An 18,609-nucleotide genomic window follows, 5' to 3' on the forward strand; every position below is an offset into this window, starting at 1 on the left:
TGTGTCCCAGAGGCCCTGCCCAAGGCTGAGTGAAGAGACGGTCTCTAGACCACTTTGGCTGCAGGAGACTTTCTGCCTGGGCAGGCCCGGGGAGGCCGAGTCCCACCCTGCTTGGCGCAGGGGCTGGGAAAGGCCTAGGTACAGATATTCAGGAGTGTGGAGATGAGCTCAAACTTTGACGGGATTGTCCAGCCAATCTCAGCCACACTGGACCAGCCCTCTGCAGGCTCCAGATCTAGGCCTCAGGTAGGGATGGGGTGTGTGTAGGGTGTGGGTCAGGGGACGGGAGAGGTGGTCAGAGAAGGTAGGCAGTGACAGTCTGAGGGAGGGGGTCCGAGGTGGAGAAGCAGAGGTGGCCTGCCAGCCTCTGGGAACCTCTCTCTTCCTGAGCCCAAAGGGAACTCTCAGGCTGGGGCAAGGATTTGGGGGAGGGGTTTGGGGGGGTTGGGGGGTTAGATTCTTTGGTGGGTTTGGCATGTGTGGCCATGTCTGGTGTGTGTGTGTGGCGGGGGGAGTAGGGTGGTGCCAAGGTCTTTGAGAACTTGGACATTGACCTATTCAGGGAAAGAAGCCAAGGAGGTTATATGCTATATGCCTGTTTGTGATGGATGGGGGGTATTACATTCAGGGTGCACTCTGTCCCCCATGGCCACGGGGTCTCTGTACCCACAGTTTTGTCCTTGACTCAACGTGCACGTGGTTTGAATGTGTCAGCATGCTGGTGATCCTGTTGAACTGCGTGACACTTGGCATGTACCAGCCGTGCGATGACATGGACTGCCTGTCGGACCGCTGCAAGATCCTGCAGGTGAGGCCGCCCCGCCCTGCTCCGCCTGCCTCTCTAAGCCCCGCCCATCCATCCTGCCTGCTCCACCCATCTACCACCATGCCCCGCCCACCCACGATGCCACGCCCAACTACCTCTATGTCCCCGTCCTGCCCCGCCCTGCAAAACCGCATCCCCACTACCTGGCCTGCTCTCTCTCAACTCGCTGTCTTTTTCCTCACTCTCACTTGGTCTTATTCATTCCCCTTGGTGATCCTCTCACCCCTCCATCTCCCCATCCATCTCTGGGCCTCTGCCCTAGTCCAGGCCCCCATCTTCTCCCATCTCCTCCTCCGGGTCTTCCCAGCCTGACTCCTTCCCCTCCCTGTGCTGTTAAAGCATGAATGACTCTAACACTCCTCTGCCCAAAGCCTGTCCTTTGCTCCCCAGTGAGTTCTGTTGGAATAAAGGCCAAGCTCCGTAACTGGCTCTCGGTGTCCTTTAGGAGTGGGCCTCCAGTATCTCCCCTGTATCTCTCCTGTTCTCATCTCCTGAGGTCCCAGGTGGGGCTAACCCTTGGAACCTGCCATGACCACATGCAGTGCATGTACACCCCTAGTGCAGGGGTTAGGGTTATACCCATTTTACAGATGTGGGAACACTCAATGCTATCTCCCTGGAAAGCCAGATTCTTCCCGGAGGAACTGTCCTGCCTCCTGTGTTTCCAGGGGACTCAGCAGTTCCCAAGAAGCCCAGGGTGTCAGAATCCCCTGGGGGCACTTGTTGAACATCCAGACCCCGGGCCCATCCCAAACCTGCAGAATCAGAATTGCTGGGGTGGGCCTCAAGTCTGAGTGGCTAACAGCTCCTCAGCCAGCCCCCAAGTGGTATTACAACTGATTAGATTCAGTGGGTACTAGGCTGGCTTCCCTACCAGGTGGTGTGTTCACCAAGGACACCCAGCCTCTGTCCTGACACACAGTAGGTGCTCACTGCCCATTTGTTGAATTGAATTGACTGCAGCCTTCATTGATCCTGGTAAGAGGAATTCCACCCAGGTCCTGCCCTTAGGAAACACACTCACCTGAGCCCATAGTTAAGCACACATTTGGGGCCGCCTTTCTGAGCAGAGGAAGGCAGCACTGAGACCTGTGCCTGGTGGGGGTATCAGGCCTGTTTTGAGAAAGTTCCTTCTGTGTGGGCTTTGGAGTCAGATAGACCTGAGAGTCAGTTCTGGTTTTTGCCACTCACTTGCTGTGTGACCTGAGGCAAGTTGCTTAACCTCTCTGAGCCTCAGTTTCCTCATCTGTAAAATGGGACTATTCATGGGGTCATTGTGAGACTTGGAGAGAATCCAGGTCAAGTGTCTAGCCCAGTGATTGGCAATTATTAGGGAAATCCTCTTTGCTTTACATCCACCTGGGTCCCTTGCCATTATACCTGGTTTTAGGGAACAGATAGAATGGGCTGCATGACCTTGAGCTAGTTCATTCCCCTCTTTGGGCCTCAGTCTCCTCATCTGTGAAATGATTGCATTGGACCAGGATCTCTGAGGTTCTCTTCCTCCCAGGATAAGAAGTTTCCAGGTCTTTCCCAGGCCCCTTTTGTCCATCACTGTGTCCCAAGCCATTGTGGCTCTGAGCCCTGGGTCCTGTTCTGGAACCTCACACTTGCTTCTTGCCTTCCTCCTGCCCCACAGGTCTTTGATGACTTCATCTTCATCTTCTTTGCCATGGAGATGGTGCTCAAGATGGTGGCCCTGGGCATTTTTGGCAAGAAGTGCTACCTTGGGGACACGTGGAACAGACTGGATTTCTTCATTGTCATGGCAGGGTAGGTAGTGCACATCAGGCATCTATGAGTCTGGTGCATGCCAGATTTAATTTCAATAATCCATGGGGCTTCCTGGTGAGGATGACGAAGCTGTGTGGTAATGTCTGGACAGACAGATGTTCCTTCCTCCCCTCTCTGGCGAGTTGTGTGTCCTCCTCACTGTCAGCCGATACTGGGTCTGTTTTACACTAACTGACTGACCTTGAGAAAGCCACGTATCCTCTGTACGCTTCAGTTTCCTCATCTGTAAAATGGGAATAATAAAAGTAGCTACATCAAAATGAGCACCCAATAAATGTCAGCTGCTACTATTATTCCAGTTCACTCAGCAAGTCAGGGATTGGACATAGACTCAAGCACTGACTGACTCTAAACTGGTTATTTCTAGCAAGATGTAAGCTACAGTCAGAGAGAGGCCAGGTGACAACTTAGCCCAGTTCAAGTGTCTGTGCCTTGTTCCTGCTTTCCTGGGTCAAACCAGGCTGGTGGCTCATTCAGGCATTTACCCAACCACCAGGGGTTGAATGAGCTTCTACCAAGGGTCAGCGCTGTCAGAGGTGTGGGGTATGGAGGACCGCAAACCCAGACAGAGGACTTGACCTTTAGCTACCATCTGGGGAGAGGCACCCAACAGCTACAGGGTAAATGTGTCACACGTACTGAGACCAGGGTTCTGGGCAAAGCACGTGGTTTTCTGAGAGCATCTGTGAGCCAGACGGGGCTCGGGGGCTTGAGGACTTTTCCTGAGGAAGTGACACCCAAGAGCTGAAGGATGAGCAGGGGTTAGCCATGCCCAGCAGTGAGTGGGTCAATATGGCACAAGTGACAAGGGGGAGAGAAAAAGGCTAGAGGCCCGTGAGTGTGTATATGTATGTAAATATGAGTGCGTATGTGAATGTGTGTCCATGTGTCATTGTATGTGAGAGTGTGTGATTGCACGTATGTGTGTGTGTCAGCGTGTGTGTGTGTGTGTGTGTGTGTGTGTGTGATGCCATTGGGAGGGGGCAGGGAGGGTGGAAAGGCCCATAACTGAAATGGGGAGTCAGTACCAAGTCTATGCAAAATTCTGCAGATATGTTCTGAAGTGAAATGATTTGTCCACTAGTGTTAAAAAAGTTATACCTCTTCCAAGTATCCTTTCTAAGAACTGTATTCAATTTCACAACCCCATTGTCAACAATTATTTAGACTTAACTAGAAGTTATGCTGGGTTCATATGGTTTCTTGTGAACGATGTCACCCCTTTGTCAAATTTGTCATTCTCATTCTCATTTTGGTGTGGCTGGAGGATATCCTTAAGTAGGCTTTTTTTTAAAGAAAAGGTGTTTGGATAGTGTCATTTTTTTTTCAGTCCTGCCTCTCCAAACTTATATGCCTTTGATCTTTGTGTACAAAGGGTAGTTTTTGTCTGCATAGTTCTAGAGTCGTAATTTCCCCCCCACAGAACCTGGCACATGGTATCATTCAAATCTACAACAGTATTGCAGGTAAGTTCAGTACAGGTCTGGTGCTTCTTTCTTGGGAGACAACCTGCTTTTTCCTTGCTAGAAGCTTGTAGGGTTTTCTCCTTACCTCAGAATTCAGATATTTCACTAGGGTAGGCCTCGGTGTAGGATTGCTCCCTGTGGGCCCTTTTAGAACTCAAAGAAAGGAAAAAAGCTTTTATTTTTACTTTTTTGGTTATTGCCCATCCTTCTCTGGTCTCTCCTGAAATTCCCATTAAGTGGGTACTTCCCTCTTCTATCTATTCTCTGCATCTTTCCTCTTTTCCCTCAGATTTCATCTGTGCTAGGAGAGAATTCCTTGGTCTTCTGAATCACTAGCCATGTCCTTTCTTCCACTTACTGCCTCCGTTGGAAGCGTTCATCTACTCTGAGTCTTGTTAATTCCCAAGATCACTTCTTTTTCCTGGATTTCTTACTTTTCAGGGCAGTTTGGGTCTGTTCTTGTTTTATGGATACAGTATTCCCTGAATCTCCTTATGGGTCCTAATTAGGCTCCTTAAAAGTCCTTTCCTGATCCTGAAGTCAAAGCATAATTTCCAAAAAGTTAAAAAAAAAAAGGCCCTTGCCCAAATGTTAGAAGTAGAATGTATCACAGATTTATTCAACTCATTACTGAGGGATGAGCAGGATGATAATTAGCAGAACTAGGAAAATGGGCATTGGAGAAAGAATGTGGGGATGAGAGCGCTGGGGTAGAATCAAAGCTGGTGAACGACCTACAGGGTCATAAAACCATAACCTTTGGGGTTATCATTTCTATTGGGTAGAAATCACTTATAAAAATCTACAAGTTGCGCTGGCCGGGTGGCTCAGGTGGTTGGAGCGCTGTGCTCCTAACGCTGTCACCCGTTCGATTCCCACATGGGCCAGAGAGCTGCGCCCTCTGCAGCTAAGCTTGTGAACAACAGCTCTCCCTGGAGCTGGGCTGCGGTGAGCAGCCGGAGGTCAGTGTGTGCTGCTGTGTGCTGCTGTGTGCTGCCAGGAGCGGCCGGTGGCCAGCATGAGTGGCCGGCAGGCAGCGTGAGTGGCCATCGTGAGTGGCCGGCAGCTGGCGAGAGCTGCCGTGAGCTGCTATGAGTGGACGACTGACTGCCTCCAGCCGGAGGGAACGCAAGGCTCATAACACCAGCATGGGCCAGGGAGCTGTGTCCTACACAACTAGACTGAGAAACAACGGCTTGAACCAGAGTGTGTGTGGGGGGGCAGGAAGAAGGTGGAAAAAAATCTACACGTTAACATTGGAAATTCACAGCAGCCAGACCTTTAATTAAACAGTAAACGGTAAATCAAACAAGGTATATTTCCCTAATGAAATCATCCTTAGATGGGTCTGTTAAATAATGCTCCAAAGTTACATCGAGAGATATACTGCCCTCCCTTTGCCTTACTTCCAAGTTTTAGGGTAATTTTTCTTAACTCCTGTTTCGAAGAAGTCACTTGTTTTGCAGGCTCCACTCACTGCCTCCCATGAGCGTCCCCAACCTGCCCTTCAGATTTGAAGAGTTTTATTGCTGAGTGGTCCCGTCCCTCCCACCCCCATGTGCTCATATTTATAAATTAAGACCATGAAGACCTAAGCTGAGTAGAGTGAGGGGCTGCCCTGGCTTCAGCATTGTGGTGAGGTCTCCATTTGATATCTTTTCTTGGTCCTGGGGTGGGGGCAGGATGGGGCGGGGTCCACAGCCCAGCATCCTCCGGGGTTAGGGAGGGCTGGTGCATGTGCATAGTGTCCCATGTTTGGTTTCATGCTCTGCTGTCGCCATTTAAAAATTCTCAACACGTTTTGAAAATGGGGCCCTGCATTTTCACTTAGCACTGGGCCCCACAAATTTGTAGCTGGTCCTGGATGGCAGCAGGCTCAACGGAGACTCATGTGCGGGATGCTGGGAACTCAGGTGACCCAGACCTACCCCTGCCCTCAAGGTCCTCCCGTCCTTTGTGCCTAGGGATGGTGTGGGTGCAGAGGCAGGATGGCAAGCCACAGCCCCGGGACCCAGAGCCCAGCCCCCGAGTCCTGCTCCCACTCGAGACCTGTCCCCAGAGCTGCCTGCCAGGCTTGGGCTATAAATGTTCTGTTTCCTGAGTAACAGGCCTGACATCCCAAGTGTATTTTCTTCCTTCCTGCTCCTCCCCTTCCCCAAATTACTAGCTCCTTCTTCAAGCTCTGGAGGAGACGAACCTCTGCACTAGAAGTTTCCTTAGTCAGAGCTTTCATCTCCACATCCAGTCAGCCCCTGCTTCCAGGCTGCCACTGCAGGAACTATTTCACAAGGAGCCGATCCCAAATTGGGACAGCCTAAGGTGCTAGAAAGTTTTGTGTTTTTTTCCAAGCTGAAATTTGTCTTCCCGTAGCTCCCGCCTGATGGAACCATTCATTCACAAATTCAGCATTTATTGAGCACCTACTACACGCCAGCCCTTGTGCTGGGCATTAGGGACAAGACAGACGCTGTTGTGATCTCATGGGGCTCGTGGTTTAGAAAACGGATTTAAAACAGATAATAAAATTCTAAAGAAATTCTAAATAGGGATCAATGCTGTTGCAAAGAAGTGTAGAGGGCGATGAGGGACAGAAGAGGTACCTGATCGAGACGGGTCAGCATACGGCTCCCAGAGGAAGAGGGTGAGGAAGAACTGAGCAGGCAGAGGGTGGGGGCAGGGCATCTCAGGGAAGGGGGACAACATGCAGGGGACTTGAGGCGGCCTTTTGAGGAGGAGGAGGGAGAGCAGAGGGAATGTCAGAGCCCAGGGATCCCGGGGGTGGGTGGGTGATGAGAAATGAAGCCAGAGAGGGGGCAGGAGCCTGTTCATACAAGGAAGCCTGGAGTCTGTGGGCAGGGCTGTCCCTGACAGACGCACGACTGTCCCTGACAGACGCACGACTGTCCCTGACAGACGCATGACTGTCCTTCAGGATTTGGAAGGCGGCTCCCTTCCTCCCCGAGTCTCCCCTTCTCCACATGAAATGTCCCCAGTACCTCCCACCATTTGTCAAAGGACAGGTGAGGAGGCCTCGCCTGCTGGATTCACTTTAAGTGACCAAACCTGTCTCAGTCCCTGGCTGGAGGGTAGGACCCCAGCCAGTGATGACTTACGGGGCAGAGAGAATGGACTGCCCTGGTCCTAGTGCCACGTAGGATCGTGGTGACCTGTTGAGTGGCTGGGCTCCCTGTCCCCCCCAGGTGGTGGTCGCCCCCCAAGCCAGTTCTCTCCCATCCTGGAAGTAAACACAGTTGTTTGTTTCTTTTTAACCCAAGTGTCAAACTTTGCATGTGTCGTTATGAACGTCATCTTGCAATGATCTCTTGGAGTCCTGATTCAGTCACTCATTACATTTACTTCCTTCCTGTGCTCGATCAGCCCAGGTCAGCAAGCCTGGTGGCACCTCACCAGAGACTCTCTTCCAGTGTGTGACAAAGCCCTAGTAATCATCGGGTAATAGCTGAACCCACCTCCCTGTCTTCTTTAAGCCACGTTTTTCTGTCTTTGTCCATTAGGTGGCCAGGAAATCGTCAGTGGAATTCTTGTTGAACTTGAGACATTCTTTACCTGTATATCTCCTTTGGTGCATCATGCTGGTAATTCTACCTCCTCCCCTCACCAAAAACATGAAATGGCCTTTGCCAGCTTCAGGGAGAGGCCTGGGCATCTCTGTTAAAAGCTTCCTCAAGAATTCTAGTGCTGGGTCTATAGGACGAACCAGGGCTGGAGGGCTGGGCTGCACGGATCTCTCCAATGAGACTGAGGCAGAGCCACGCCAAGGGCATGGCTGGCAAGGGCCCCACCTTAGATGAGAGCAGGGAACAGGAGCCGTAAGTCTGAAAGCCATTGAAAGCTTCTGACTGGGACTGTGATGGCACCTAATGGAGCCGCTGAGGGAGGAGTGAAAGGGCGACCTCCCCAATCCTCAAACATGTGCACAGCCTCGCACCCCTTCTCAGTGCTCCTCAAAATTCAGGGAGCAACAGGCTGACTGGTACACGTTAACGTACAGATTCCTGGGCCTCACCTCCGGGATCCGGACCCAGCAGGTACAGCAGGGCCTAGGAACCTGCATTCTAGCCAAAAGCCCCGGTGGCTCTGCTGCAGGTGGTCTAGTTCACTTGCCCCTCATTGGGGTTCCACTTCAAGTGGAGATCATGAGTCCCAGTTCTGAGAACTGCCGAGAGGGGAAGAGGTGTGGGGAGCTGCTCCAACTCTGATCTGCGCCCAGGACCTGAATTCATGCTGACAGGTAGATGTACTTTGTGAAAAAAACAGTAGAGGCTCATCGTAAGAATTTCTGTCGTTAATGGGATTACCACAAATAACAGTGACATCAGTAACCCAACACCTGGCCAGGGAGAGGGAGGAGAGGCCAGGTCAGGCTTCATCGTACCCTGGAAGCATCTTCTCCTAAGTGCACAGCTTCCCGCCCTGACTCGCACAGGCTCTCAGGAAATAAAATGTTAATAAGAACAGTTCCTCAATTCTGGACTGCAGCTTTCTAAAAAGATCAGGCAGGCACATCGCCTCTGTGGTTGCCTGCTGAGAGTTCCTTTTGTCCAAAGTGCCCCATCAGTGGGACTTTAAAAAGCAAAGGGAATTGAATCCTCTTAGGCATCACGCAGGGCGGGGTATGATAAGAACAAGAGCATCTGCTGAGTCCTCACCGTGGACCGCTGCTGTGCGTGACCTGGTCTAATCTTCTGACAGACTGACCAACCGGCTCTGAGGGAGGGACTGTGGTCAGTTCCATTTCACAGATGATGCACAGGGAGAGGGCATGACCTGCCCAAGGTCATGGGCTGGTAAGGAGCACAGGGGCTGCTGGACGTCGGGAGCTTGGCTTCAGCAGTTGGAATCAAATCCTGGTTCTGTGTAATTTGCTGGGGGTATTTGTCAGGGATGCTTTTGGTTGTAAGGACAGAACATACAGCCAACAGTGGCTCAAGGAAATCCTGGGGTGTTTTTCCTGATGTAATATGAAGCTTGGAGGTCCGTGGGTAGTGGTGATGGCTCTGTGATGTCATTGTGATTTTCCAGGCCTTCCTTTCGTGGTCATAAGGTGACTGCTGAAGCTGTGGGCATCACGTGTGCATGGACGGCAGAAAGGATAAAGGGAGACAGAACTGTGCCAGCTGCACCTGTCCAGTTGGATCAGGAAAACATTTTGTTTTCTAGATTCTTCCCCTGTCCCAGTGCACTTGGCCAGAACTGGGTCTTGTGGCCATCCTTAGCTGCAAGAGAAGCTAGGAAAATAGGAAACATCATTGAATTTGGCTAAATCAACCAAGAATTGTTCCCTGGGGCCAGGCAAGATTGGAAGAAGAGAATACTCATTGGGTGGGCAACTCTCAGCGTCTGCCACATTCCTTTCCCAGGGTCTGAGTTTGTTTGCTCTCGGCCAAAGCTGTGGCCCTATCATGTCTTTAAGTCCTGGTCAGGACCTGGGGGCTCTGCCTGGACTGACTGGTCAGGGTGTGTGACTTTTTGAGAAATCTAAAGTCAAATACCAACTGGTGCAAGCTCCACAGAGGCCTGTGCCTGCCAGCAGAGCTGGCTGTGGTTATGGGCATAGGGGGGTCATCACTGGGGCTGTTCCCAGAAGCCCTTGCAGCTGGCCTGCCTCCTGCATGGCTCTGTGTGCACTATCTGTGGGTCAGGGAAACACGCCATGTGTCAGCAGGCTCAGAGCACCCTCCTGGCCGTGACACTGACTTTACACCCTGACTTGTCCTGGGCTCTGCGAGTCTGTGAGCTCTAAGGATGGGGTGCTCGGCAAGGCTGAAGCTGAGTCATCATCCGGGAGTCCCCTGGGCCAGCATGGAGGAGGAGGCTCCATGACATGTCTGTTTCATATCTGTTGTATTCAGGCACCCCAGAGTTGGGGGAAGTGTCTGGGGCCATTTTCTTTAAGCTTGACTACCCGTTGGGTGGGTGTGGACCTGGGAAGTTTCCAGCAGGCACCGTGGTGTGGATGATTTCTCATTTGCATATGGAGTAGGGTGGGAGAGTGAGAGGGATGATCACTGCTCGGTCCGTTTCCATGGCAATGGGATGCCAGATGCCATGGGGAGGGGACTTAGTCACTAGAGATTCGCAGGCCACAGGTTGACAAGCCAGACACCAGTCAGTCATGAATCACGCAGGACTCTCTCAGTTATGTGGCACAGGAATCCGCCCAACCTAGTTTAAGGGAATTTATCATCTCCTTTACCTGAAGTCCAGGGGTCTCTGGCTTTAGGGTCTGCTTGATCCAGAATCCTGAAGGATGTCACCAGATAGTGTGTCCTCTGTCCCACAGCTCTGTTTGTTCCTGTGCGGACCTCCATCCCTGGCAGCTTTCCTCTTAGGTGGAGGGTGGCGGGGGGCAGCCTTCTCCCTCGGGTTCAACCCAAAAACCCTTTCCTTTCCCAGCCACTCCAAGGAGTGTGGAATGGAGCCTCCTTGGCTTGAATTGGCTAATGAGTATCATGTGCTCGTCCCTGAACCAATCACTGTGGCGGGAATGAGGCAGGGCTTTGATTGGCCAGACTTAGGTCAAGTCTCACTCCGGCACTGGATGTGAGGTCAGCCCCATCCATGCTACGTGGCCTGAGAGTGGGCAGGATGCACTTGGCAAATCAATCCTAAGACTTGGCAAATCAATCCCTTAGGAGCAGTGAAGTGCGCTCCGGCAGGCAGAAACCACCAGCGCTAAGGTGGTTTACTAGAACTAATGTTTGCTAACTGGGCTGGGTGCTCTTACTTTCTCACAACCTTGAGAACGTGGAAGACGAGGAAATAGAGGCTCAGAGAGATCAGCAGGTCACACCTCTTGTAGGGGCCAGATCAAGGATGCACTCAGGTACAACTGACCCCAGAGCCCGTTCGGACTCACAGCATCAGGGGTTGTACCTTTTCAGAGGCCAGAATATTTCAGTGGATCTGCCGGGGGGACTTGGGAAGCCTCACCAGCCAGCTCTCAGGATGCTGCTGTTGAGTCCCCTGGAAGAGACGTTCCTGGTAGTGCTAAAAGTGTCTCTATCTGGTTCTCCGCAGCCATGCCCACCTGCCATGGTGCCAAGATTACTCTGGAGTAATGGAGCTAAATTTCATATGAGGCATATTTGGGACACATACAAAAAATTACATACTGTGTTTCCCCGAAAATAAGACCTAGCTGGACAATCCGCTCTAATGCGTCTTTTGGAGCAAAAATTAATATAAGACCCGGTATTATATTATATTATATTATATTATATTATATTATATTATATTATATTATATATTACGTTACGTTACGTTACGTTACGTTACGTTACGTTACGTTACGTTACGTTACATTACATTACATTGCATTACATTACATTAACCGAGTCTTATAGTAAAATAAGCCTGGCTCTTAATTTTTCCTCCAAAAGATGCATTAGAGCTGATTGTCCAGCTAGGTCTTATTTTCGGGGAAACAGGGTATTGTTGCTTATCTGAAGTTCAAACTTAACTGAGCAGCCTGTATTTGTCTGACAACAATACCCAGAGATAAAAACAACTGGAACATTGTCAGCTGAATGGAGCCTTGGCGAGACAAGGTCCAGGGTCTCCTGCTGCTGAGGTCCCAGGAGCTGCCCGGGTTCCCACCTGCCCAGGATCTATCTATGCAGCCCCTCCTTTGACTTTGTTGCCCCCAATTCCCCCTTTACTTTGAACTTGGCCTGCGTTGGGTTCAGAACATCAGTTTCTTTATCAGTCAAGTGGGCTTCATAACCCCTGTTCTTCTGGTTTCATAGGATTCGTGTGAGGCTATATGTATGTATATATATATATATATATATATATATATATATATATATATATACACACATGCACACACACGCACACACGGTCTCACAATTAAGTTCACGAACTAGTTGCAACGATGTTGCTAACCTTTTTTGCTCTCAGGGGGATTATTCATTATGAATTTGTACCAACTGGACAGTTAACCGAGTTGACTATTTGTTAGTGCTGAAAAGGCTGTGTGAAAAAGCTGGATGACCTGAACTTTTTGCTAACAATTCATGGCTCTTGCATCACGACAATGCACCAGCCCACACAGCACTGTCTATGAGGGAGTTTTTAGCAATAAACAAATAACTGTCGGAACACCCTCCTTACTGATTGGGCTCCCCAATGACTTCGTGCTTTACCCGAAGACAAAGAAAATATTGAAAGGAAGACATTTTGATGACATTCAGGACATTAAGGGTGATACGATGGATGACAGCTCTGATGGCCATTCCAGAAAAAGAGTTTCAAAATTGCTTTGAAGGGTGGACTAGGCGCTGGTGTCGGTGCATAACTTCCCAAGGGGAGTACTTTGGGGGTGACTGTAGTGATATTCAGCAATGAGGTGTGTAGCACTTTTTCTAGGGTGAGTTTGCGAACTTAATTGTCTGACCTTGTATATATACCGGGGGTGCCAAAAAATGTATACAAGTGGACACTTTGGTCAACGTTGCTCAAGCAGTAGTTTGCCATAATCAGAAGTGTGTGAATGCTGATGGTAACCACTTTGAGCGTCTCTTGCAATTGGAGAAGTCGAACATGACTTGTATTCATCTTTTGTTATCGGTATATATTGAGTATTAAAATTTTAATAGTTTTTTCTTTGCTTAAAATGTGTATACATTTTTTTGGCAGGGTGTGTGTGTGTGTTTATGTGTGTATGAAAATAACCCATAAATCATGAAGTGATGGGTCAATGTTATTATTTCCTAATTCTTTCTTTCCATTACTTCCTTCTTCCCTTCCTCTGCTGAGCACCTACACGTGCTGGGCACCGGGAGAACAGCATAGACTAGTGGTCCTACCAACACAAGCCTGAGTCATCACAGAGCCGCCTTCTGACAGATGATGTGCCGTACCCAGCATCTCAGCTTTCTTTCCATTAGCTACATCTTAAATTACATTTTAAGAAAGCCCCCGTGGGCCCCTTGCAAAGATTGAGGAAACACCCTATTTTTATCAGCAACACACAGAAATCATCTCCTGGGCGGGGTATTTCCTGGAAAGGTGTTAAATCTCAGTCATTTATGTTGTTTTTTGTCAGCTCCAAGATTTTTTTCTGATTTTTGTCCTGCAAGTTATTTGTTTGACAAGCCGGCATGGGGAGCCCTGGGCTGGGTGCTGGGCACCGGGCATCCAGCTGGGACTCTGAGGAACAGGGACATGGCAGAGCGTGCCTCGGAGCCAGAGGTGCTCTAATAGAGGCACAGTGGGCCACAAGGCAGGAAGGAGAGCTCACTTCTGCCCGGGTCTGGGATCTGGAGAGCTGGGAAGGGCGCTGCGGCTGGGAGGACTGACAAATGCAAAGGCACGTAGCCGGAAACAGCAAGGTGCACTGTGGGAATGGAGAGGTTTGGGTGTCCCTCGAACGCAGGGCAAGTGGTGGGCAGTGCTGGAGTCATGGCCGGACGCCTTTACCATCTGGGCTTTCTTCAGCAGGAGGTGTATCCAGGGAAGTGTTAAAGCTAGCATCGTGTGATTTGTGGGCAAGTGTGACGTGAGGCAGTGAGTGAAGCTGTGATATAATACTAGCTTATACTTACTTGGCTCTGACTTGTGGCAGGCTCTGTTCTGAGCACTGAGTCCATATAGGAACACATTCCATCTCCCCCACCCCTGTGAGGTTGGTTCAGTGACTTACTTGCCCGAGGTCTACTCCATGCTCTGGGAAACACTGCCCCCAGGCTGGTCCTATTCTGTGGTGTGTGTGTGTGTATTGTGCTTACCCGCCATCCTGCCAGCTGAAGGGTATTCAGGAGCCAGAACGCAGCCTGGCCTGATGATGGATGAGTTCAGGGTGGGGGTGGGCCCCACAGAGCTTGTGGGTCCCCCATTACCTAGCTGTGTGCAGGTAGAAGGACTGAGCCTCAGCTTTCTCTTGTGCAGTGGGTGCCATAATCCCACCGTGGGAAGGAGTATAAAGCGCTCTCGACACATAGTGAGTGCTCAGGAGACCCTTCTGAATCAGCCAGCACTCTTGAGTTGTGAGGGACAGAAATCCAATGCAAACGGGCCCCACGCCCCAGAGGGCATGTACTGGCTCTCATCACGGGGAAGTAAAGAGGGCAGATCCAGGATTCAGGTGCAGCTGGAAGGAGTTCTCGGACCATATGGTCAGGATCCTGCCTCTCTCCAGCTCTGGCCTCAGCCTTCCTTTGTGTTGGCAAAATTCTCAGGCCACCACGGTGACAGGATGGCCATTAGCACCTCAGGGTTTCCAGGTGGTGGCTTAGCCAGGGAGAGCACTGTGCACTGCCCACTCAAGGGCTGGGTCTACCTGGGGCCACAGGCCCATCCTGAGCCAGTCGCGGTGGCAGGGGCCTGGCGTCCACTTGTTGACCAGGCCTGTGTCTCTGGGCCTCTCCTGGGAGCCAGAGAAACTGGGAGTGGGGGAGGGAGGAATAAATGTGGGGGTGCCCTGAAGAGTGGATATCCACCTTCTGTCCCCACCCCAGCACAGCCACACCCGAGTCCCTCTCCCCAGATGACACCCAGGAACCAAGTGCAGCCACTCTCCCCCGAGGCTGATGTCAGGACGAAAGTGCTGCTTTACAGCGAAATTACTTACCTAATTAGGCGCTTGGGAGCTGGCAGGAGGCAGTGGAGGTCTTGTTGATTTTTTTAGACTTTTAGCACTGAAGCTGTGTGATAAAGTAACTGTGTAATTAGGAATTAATGTCTCACTCCCGCGAGTGGTGTCTTCCGTGGGACCTGAGGGAAGTCAGGCCAGTGGTTGTTCACCCACTGCGGCCCTTCTTCACTTTCTCTTTTTTGAGGGTGGGGCACTCCCACAGCTGTCATCCAAGGTGGGAGGAGGAGGAAGGGGGTAGAAGAGGGTAGGACAACACCTGTCACAAGTGTTATTCATGCTTGCAGATTCCCTGAGTGCCTACTGGGTGTGGTTCGGGGCTGGTGTGGGGGCTGTGTCCGAGGAGGAGAGAGGTGCGTAGCCAGCATCTAACCCGTCTGTGGTTAATGCCGCAGTCCCCTGCCCTCGCTGGTCTACTTCTGAGGACCACATGTCAGGGGTCCCCGCTGGAAAGGCACCCTGGTTGCCCATGGTGGCACCTGCTCATGAGCAGCCCCTCACTGGCTTTTCTCCCTTTCTGTCTCCCTCACTGTACTTCCTGGAATCACCTCCCAGGTGAATTGCTGGCTCAGGGTCTGCTTTGGGGGAACCCAATCTAGACGGGAGCTGTGAACAGGGTATGGGGGGAGCCAGGGCAGAGAGGGCTGAACTCAGCCTCTGGTACAGGGAGGGAATGGGCAAGGCTTCATGGAAAACATGTTCTGGAAGGAAGGATGAAAGTGAGGAGAAAGGGCAGTTGGCAAAGGAAAGGGGGCAGAGAAGGGTGTATTTGGGGAGCTCGGCAGGCCTGGCATTGCGCCTGGGGTGCATGGATTAGGCGCAGGTTTGCGGGGAGGGGCCAGAGGCCAGACCAGGAGGGCCTTGGAGGCTGTGGTCAGGGGCTTGGTCTTTGATCTGAGGGCAATGGGGAGCCATTGAAGCTTTGAGTTGGCGAGTGACAAAGCGAGATTTGTGTTTTAGGAAGTTTGCGGCTGACGGAGCATGGGCTGTAGCGGGAGGAAGCAGGAAGCAGGAGACCAGGTGGGAGGCTGCTGCAGCTGTCAGGGGAGAGGGATGGTGACCCGATTCAGGCAGGGCTGGTGGAGCTGTCAGCAGACTGTCCCAAGTTGGGCTTGTTGGTCTATGGACTCACCATTGGGACAGCGTGCTCCCCAGAGCAGAGACAAACGCACAGTTCTTACCTCCCAGTCACGTGCTCTGCCCATCTCTCCTCATCCTAGCCCAGCGTATCCTCTTCCCCTCAGAGAAGAATGAGAACTACTGGAGTGTTCACTGTTCACCTACTGTGTGCTCTTTATCATTGAATGCATTTCTACCTGGTCTTGCTCCCCTAGACAGGAGAGGCAGTAGCAGCAGGACGCCCCCAAAAGGTTCATGAAATATAGAGAGAGCTAGGACCTGGGAGAAATGTTTAGGCAAACAGATTCCCTGGAAGGATCCACAGTGCCAAGAACTTGCCTGCTGCTAAGAACTCAGTAACTCATCACATTTCCCCTTTTTAAAAAAAATTTATTGGGGTGACAATTGCTAGTAAAATTACATAGATTTCAGGTGTACAATTCTGTATTACATCATCTATAAATCCCATTGTGTGTTCACCACCCAGAGTCAGTTCTCCTTCCATCACCATATATTTGGCATTTCCCCTTTTGACATGACTGCCAGGAAGCTCAGAACTTGACACTAAGATCTTGACACTAAACTCTCCAAGAAATTTATTTTGGGGGCTTTTCAGTGGGGACCCTGAGGGTTGCAACTGATGAGGTCTTGGGAATTTTTGCCGAAGGTATGTTCTCATGCTGAAGACCTGGAGGGTCAGGTCAGGGTGAAGGGCAGAGGCTGGGCTAATGTGTCACTCAGAGTCTGCCAGGCAGTGGCTGCTTCAGTCCCACTCAGAGGTGAGGGCAGGAGTCTGGTGAGTCTCCCAGGAGAGGGTTGGGGTCGGGAGGTATTCAGCCCCTAAAGTTTGCTACCTCTGGGTAATCATGGTCCTCAATAACATATATCCAGTCACAACTTGCAATTCACTCAGGACCCCTCCCCCCCACCCCCTTACTTGTTTTAGAGAAACAAAAGGAAAGTGAACTCGACTTCTCACCATAGGGCCTGAATACGCACAGCATCTATCGAAGTTTCCCGTTCTCGCAACCCAGCCTATCCCAGGGCAGGGGCCATGGGAGGCACCCTCACTTCATCAGGAACCAGGAGTCCCAGTCTGTGGACCACAGGTTCTGTGAGGAGGGACGTGGAGCCCGTGGGGCTGTGTGGCTCAGGGAGCGGCCAGGGACCAGGTTGTCCTGAGGGCTCCCACAGCGGCCAGGCCCTGGGCGGCTTGTAGCCTCGGTCTGCCCTGGTCCAGGGAAACATGGAGAGGGTTGAGGTGGGGTCTGAGTAATGTGCGAGGCTCAGACAGGTTAACGCAGGGTGAGAATGAGACAGTCCCTGGCAGGCAGTAGGCCTTCCAAAGCCATTTGCTTTCCTGTGTCTACCCATCGTCTATGAAGCATCTGTTTTTGTTGTGAGACTTCATGGTGATGGAACGAATCCTGGGCTGGCACCTGCTGGAGCTCAGCAGGTGAGCCCTGGGGCTCCTGGAACATAGGACCAGGGTGGGTTCAATCTAGCATAGGCTGGGAACCCCCACCTGCAGCACCCCCAGCAAAACATAAACCAAGCCTGGGGTCCCAATTCTCCCCAGGGTCTGGTGCCACCCCCATTGGCAGGATGGAGAAAGCCAGGGCTGGAGGAAAAAGGTTGTGTTTGTGGGGGTGGGGAGTGGGGGCGGGGTGGGCTGGAGATGAGCCTGGCGGCCTGTGATGGGGTGGTGTGGTGGCTGTCCTAAGCCTGGTGTGTGTGTGTGTGTGTGTGCCCATGTGTGTGCCACCTCCGCAGCGCCTCCGTCACACATATCTCCTTGGCTGCCTGGAGAGCTCTTTCTACAAAACCTGAAAACGACAGTTTGGCTCCCCCACAGCGGAATCCACTCCGTCGGTCCGCGCCCCCCTCCTCAGAGCATCTGCCCTCAGCCACTTCTCCCCAGGGCGCCTCAACCCTCCCCATCTCCGCCTGGCTGCTGCCCCTGGCACCCCTGGCTCCCTCCCTCCCTCCTCCTCTGATCCCCCAGGTCTCTGTCTCTAGTTTTAGGGCTCTGTCACTTTTTTGTCAGGCCCCCCTCATATGAATTTGGGCTCTGGTAGGAGTGTGTGTTAATGAGGGTGTCCAAGGGATGACTGTGTATGTGCACCGATGGTTGTGTGCAGGTGTGTGACTCCGTGTGTGTAAGGGTGAGAGAGAGAGAGAGAAAGTGGTGGGGGGGGGGAGAGAGAGAGAGAGAAAGAGAGCGAGAGAGAAACGGAGCCAGAGCCTGTGCCTCGGAAAGCTGGGGGATGGATGGAAGCATTTCAGGCAAAGGAAGCTTTCACTCAATTATACCTAAGCAGCAGCGGGAGGGGTGGTGGCTTTACAACAGTTGACAGGTTTGCATGGTGTGTAGGAAAAGCCTTCATTTCCTGCTGCTGGTGGTGGCAGGTGGAGCTAGCAGCACTGCTGGAGCCTTGGGGTCTGATGTTGGGGCGGGGAAGGGTTTGGTGAGTGGGGCACCCAGGGCTGCATGCCCCACGACCTGTCTTTCAGTGGAGGGTGGGGTTCAGGTAGCCACTGAGCAGGTAGGATCTGGTGGAAGGTCAGGGAACCACAGAGGGGACCCCAGAAATCTGACTTCTGTGGAGATCTGAGAAGTCTTCCTGGAGGAGGCAAACTGCCTCCAAGGAGCTGCAGGTCAGATTGACTGTGTGTGTGTGTGTGTGGGGGGGGTGAAGCCCCGAGGCAGTGATGAGGGCTCCAGTCTTGTCTTTGCCTTTGAGTCTCTTCCCTGCCCAAGTGGGTACTGCTGAGGGTAGGGGCCGGGT

At 51.7% G+C, this 18,609-nt stretch overlaps 1 protein-coding gene across 7 annotated transcripts in view; it reads left to right on the top strand.

Moving 5' to 3' along the window:
* Nucleotides 1-18,609, top strand: part of CACNA1I (calcium voltage-gated channel subunit alpha1 I) — a 110,008-nt gene that overhangs the window by 28,705 nt on the left and 62,694 nt on the right. For 6 of the 7 annotated variants that reach the window (XM_074326424.1, XM_074326425.1, XM_074326420.1 and 3 more), the window contains exons 3-4: nucleotides 696-808; nucleotides 2,466-2,599. The exons of the other annotated variant lie outside the window; for it this stretch is intronic. In XM_074326424.1, the coding sequence (XP_074182525.1) occupies nucleotides 696-808; nucleotides 2,466-2,599 (247 nt within the window). The remainder of the gene's footprint in view (nucleotides 1-695; nucleotides 809-2,465; nucleotides 2,600-18,609) is intronic. 7 annotated transcript variants of the gene reach the window in all.

This window comes from Rhinolophus sinicus, linkage group LG02 (assembly GCF_036562045.2).
Source record: "Rhinolophus sinicus isolate RSC01 linkage group LG02, ASM3656204v1, whole genome shotgun sequence".
Classification (NCBI taxonomy): domain Eukaryota; kingdom Metazoa; phylum Chordata; class Mammalia; order Chiroptera; family Rhinolophidae; genus Rhinolophus; species Rhinolophus sinicus.